Here is a 4,905-nt window from a genome sequence, read left to right on the forward strand (position 1 = left end):
GCAAGAGAAGCAGCAAGATAGTGCCTTAAAGGGCAGAGTTTCATAGGTGGAGTGTCTGAGGTATACAAAATATATGCAGCCACCAGCAGAGCCGCACTGTGCTGCAGCCGACAGCAAACCCTAAACCCTAAACCCTAAACCCCCGCGTAGTTTCAGGGGCAAGTTAGGGTTTTAGGGTTTGGCGTCAGCTTCATCTCTGCAACGTTCGGAAGGCCGAGGCTGCGAGCAAAGACAAACCCTAAACCCTAAACCCTAAACCCTAAGCCCTGCCGCAGACAGCCCACTCTAGACCAGCAGCTCAAACCCTGAACCACAAACCCTAAACCCTAAACCCTAAACCCTAGGAAGAGCACTCACCAGCTTAGGGCTTTGCATAGCTGCTCCTTTTGGTGAGGGTTTAGGGCCCTCAGCAGCAGCAGCAGCCTTTCACAACAAAGCAGCAGCAGCAGCTGCTGCAGCGCCTCCAGCACATCCTTTCCTGTGCGCAAACCCTAAACCCTAAACCCTAAACCCTCACACACACTGCGGACTTCACACGCGCAGCTACCCTTAGGGCTTAGGCTTTAGGGTTTAGGGTTTAGGGTTTAGGGTTCGCACCTTGAGGGGTCGCCGCATAAGGGAGAGCAGTCTTCTGCAAGGCAGCAGCAAAAGAAAACAAAGACAAACAGCCACGCACTCCAAAAGTGCTGCTGCTGCTGCTGCTGCTGCTTGCTGCTGCTGCTGCTGCTGCTGCTGCTGATTCGTTCTGCAGCAGCGCTACGATCCGCTCTAGAAAAGCAGGCACCCAGCTGCTGCGCAGCAGCAAACCCTCTGCTGCAGCAGCAGTTGCTGCTGCTTCTGTTTCCTGATCTGTTGCTGCTGCTGCAGCGCCTCCTTGTGATGCTGCAGGTGCTGCTCCTTGCAGCAGCTGCTGCTGCAACAAGTCCGCTAGAAGCATTGCTTCTGCTGCTGTTATAGCTGCAACTCGCGTCTCAGTAAGGTGCAGCTGCAGCAGCTCAAGTGCTACCTGCTGCAGCAGCAGACGCAGCCGCTGCTGCTGCTGTTCTGCAGCAGCAGCGCAGCAGCAGCTCCTTCCTACGGACAGCAGCGCCTTGCAAACAGCGCACAAACCCGTAACGCCCAAGAGAGAAACCTGCTGCTGCTGCTGCTGCTGCTGCTGCTGGTCTCTGGTAGCAGCAGCAGCAGCAGCAGGAGGGCCCCCCGCAACAGCCTCCAGACGGTCGCGGAGAGACAGAAGAGATGCTACAGGGCGATCAGCTGTCTCCTTTTCGCTTGCTGCTGCTGCTGCTGCTGTTGCTGCTAAGGAAACGATTCTCGCTGCAGCAGCAACAGCAAGCTGCAGATGCGGCGGGTGAAGAGATGCAGCAGCAACAAGGAGTGCTGCCGCAACGGGCATGTCTGCTGCTGCAGCATTTGCTGCTGCCCCTGCTGCAGTTCGTGCTGCTGCTGCAGGTGCCGCTGCTGCAGCACTTCCTGCTGCGGCTGCTGCTGAATGCTGCTGCAGCAGCAGGACCCTCGCTCTATCGGCGAGAGAGCGCATGCACTCTGCTACCTGCTGCTGCTGCTGCTGCTGTAGTTGGTGCAGCGGAAAGGACCCAACAGCATCTAACGAGACAGCTAGCTGCTGCAGAGACACAGAAGACAAGATTTGCTGCTGCCGCTGCAGCAGCAGCAGCAGCAATTCTCCTGTCTCCTGCCAATCCGCTTCATCTCTCGTGCTGCTGCTGTAGTCGTCTATGAGGATGCCCGCTGCTGCTGCCGTGCTGCTGCTGCTGCTGCTGCGCTTGCAGCCGCTGCTGCTGCTAGCAAGTGCATGCAGCTCCACAGCAACAGCAGCAGCATTTAGTCGCGAAGCCCTCCTAAAGAGCCCCGCCCTACGGGTTTGCTGCTGCGCTGAAGCAGCAAGTGCTGCTCTTGCTGCAGCGCGAGGCAACAGCTGCTGCACTGCTTCGGGTAGGAGATCATGCAGCTGCTGCTCCTGTTGCTGCTGCTGCTGCTGTTGCTGCATTGCCTGCAGCTGTTTGTGTCGCCCCCAAGGCGTCAGTATCTGTGGGGCCGCACACTCCTGCTGCTGCTGTTGCTCCTGTTGCTGCTGCTGCAGCTCTTGCTGCTGCTGCTGCTGCTGTGGGGGGCCCTCATCTGCTGCTACTGCTGCAGCAAACCAGCGCCGCTGCGCTGCTTGCTGCAGGGGGCCCCCCAGGGTATAGTGCAGCAGCAAATTTGTTTGTCTCAGATGAGAAGCAGACAAATTTATAGAAGAAAAATAAACAGATCTGCTGCTTACGCGGATTCTTCTCGCTGCTGCTGCTGCGGCTGCTGCTGCTGCATTTGCTGCTGATGTTGCTATCATTGGGCGGCGAAGACAGCAGAAGTCTTGACACCCTAAACCCTAAACCCTAAACCCTTAACCCTAAACCCTAGAAAATACAAATAAACAAATAAAGCAAAAGAAGACATTCTTCTTACTGTGGGGCCCCAGGGGGCCCCCCAGGGGCCCCCTGGGGGCCCCTCTGCTGCAGTGTTGCTGCAGTCCTTCTAATAAACCCTAAACCCTAAACCACTAAGCCCCAAAACCCGAAATCCTCAAGTCTCAACAGCTAAACCCTAAACCCTAAAAACAAAAAACGTAAACCCTAAACCACTACTGTCGCGCGACATTGAGGGGTTTGCTTACTCCAGTAAGGGTTTAGGGTCTAGTGTATATAAAGCTAGCTACAGCTAGCTACAGCTAGCTACAGCTAGCTACAGCTAGCTACAGCTAGCTACAGCTAGCTAGCTAGCTGTAGCTAGCTGGCTATGGGTCTATGCAGCTATATTGAGGCGCTGCTGCTGCAGCGGTGCCCCCAGCGCAGGCGAGAAGCGCTTAGGGTTTAGGGTTTGAGAAGTATAATTTCCTAATAAACCCTAAACCCTAAACCCTAAACCCTAGCACATGTGGCACTGTCGCATTGTAGCCTCAAAGTGCGCCGACGCTCTTGGGGCTAGGGATTAGGGTTTAGGGTCTAGAGCCTACAGATAATACGACTAAACCCTAAACCCTAAACCCTAGCCCTAAAGCAAAAGCATTAGCCGCAGGCTCTAAAACCTAAACCCTAAACCCTTAACCCTAACGCTAAACCCTGCTGTTGTCGCACAAGAGTATTGTATACAATCTACTTTTTTGTGCGGACGAAGCTGCCTGCAGCAGCAACAGCAGCAGCAGCAGCAGCAACAGCAGCAGATACACCTGATCCACTGCAGCGCTAACTTCATGCAAGTAGGGTTTAGGGTTTAGGGTTTAGGGTTTGTCGTTGCGCTTCCATATGAGATCCACTGTGGACAAACAAAAACACCGTTCGACTCTAAACCCCAAAAGTGCTAAAACCCTCGCTAGGGTTTAGGGTTTTGATGCCTGCTGCTTCTGTTGCTGTTCCTGCTGCTGCAGCTGCAGCAGACCCCGCAGCTACTGCTTCACTTGCTGCTGCTGCTGCTGCTGCTGCTGCAGGCGCGAAATGTGCAGCAGGTGCAGCGGCAGCCGGTGGAATAGCAGCAGCAGCAGGTGCAGCAGCAGCAAGTGCAGCAGCAGCAAGTGCAGCAGCAGCAATTAGTGTTTCGATAGGAGGGACATTCTATCATGTGTCTCCTCTCCTTCGCTGTCTCCTCTTCCCAGTTCGAGTTGCTGTTGGCGCCTGTTGCTGCTGCTGCTTTTGCTGTTGCTGCAGCTGCTGCTGTTGCTGCTGCTGTTGCTGCTGCTGCTGCTGCTGCAGCAGTGTGCGTGAGGCACGCCTCTTTTATGCTTCAGTTTATGAGAGATAAAGTTGCTGCTCAGCAGCAAAAAGGCTCCGCAGACAGAGACAAGAGAGTGGTGAAGCTGTGCTACCTGCAGCACAGCCTCAAACCACTGCTGCTGCTGCTGCTGCTGCTGCTGCTGCTGATGCTGATGCTGATGGGGGTCAGCTTCTTCGTGCACGTGGCAGCCAACGTGAGACAGCAGCACCAGCAGCAAACCTGATAAACCCATCAGCAGCAAACTCTTCCTTCTTAGCTGCAGAAAGTTTGCAGCAACAGCAAAACCACCGAGCGGCAGCACCAAGTACAGCGCAACCTGCAGCAGCAGCAGCAGAAGCAGCAGCAGCAGCAGCAGCAACAACACGAGAAATAAACTTCGCTGTACACGGGAAGACAACAGAGCACTGCTCTACAGACGAATTCTAGCTAGCTAGCCAGCTAGCTAGCTAACTAACTGTCTAACTAGCGAGCTAGCTGGCGGGTGCTAATGCTAGCTAGCTAGCTAGCTAGCTAGCTAACTGTATAGTTCTGCTAGCTAGCCAGCTACAGAAATCGACAGCTAGCTAGCTAGCTAGCTAGCTAGCTGTGTGGTTTTGCCAGATAGCGCTTCAGTTTCCCTGCTAGCTAGCCAGCTACCTAGCTAGCTAGCTAGCTATCCACCTAGTTAGCTAAATATCTACCTACCTAGCTAGCCATCTATATAGCTAGCTAGCTAGCTAGCTAGCTAGGAGCAGCTTACCCATTTAGTTGCAGTATGAACTAGCTGCAGATGTTGCGTGTCAGCAACAAAACCGAGAAAAGGAGTTAAAGCGGTGAGCAGAGGCAACAAAGTGCAGTCCAAGGCACACAACAAAGCCGAAAAATTACTCCACTCAGACAAACCCCACCTTGAAACACACAAACCCTAAACCCTAAACCCTAAACCCTAAACCCTAAACCCTAAACGCTAAAGCGTGAGCGTCTCACTTCATAAAATTTAGACTGGAGGGTTGCTGATGCTGAAAGACACAAAGCACAGCGCAACGGGACAAACCCTAAACCCTAAACCCTAAAACCCTAGGCCCTAAACCCTAAACCCTAGACCGTCAAATGCGCATTTTTTATGTTCCACTGGGCGACCTCGGATATTTAGGGTTT

General features: G+C 53.8%; 1 protein-coding gene across 1 annotated transcript; it reads right to left on the reverse strand.

Moving 5' to 3' along the window:
• Positions 1 to 152: 152 nt before the first annotated feature.
• On the reverse strand, positions 153 to 2,350 carry EAH_00063180 (hypothetical protein, conserved; the record flags this gene model as incomplete). Its single annotated transcript, XM_013393173.1, has 3 exons — positions 153 to 219; positions 358 to 478; positions 598 to 2,350. The coding sequence occupies 3 exons, from the start codon at positions 2,348 to 2,350 to the stop codon at positions 153 to 155; spliced, it is 1,941 nt and encodes a 646-aa protein (XP_013248627.1).
• Between the last annotated feature and the right edge of the window lie 2,555 nt (positions 2,351 to 4,905).

The sequence above is a fragment of the Eimeria acervulina genome, genomic scaffold (genome assembly GCF_000499425.1).
Source record: "Eimeria acervulina Houghton genomic scaffold, Eah_scaff1793, whole genome shotgun sequence".
In the NCBI taxonomy this organism is placed as follows: domain Eukaryota; phylum Apicomplexa; class Conoidasida; order Eucoccidiorida; family Eimeriidae; genus Eimeria; species Eimeria acervulina.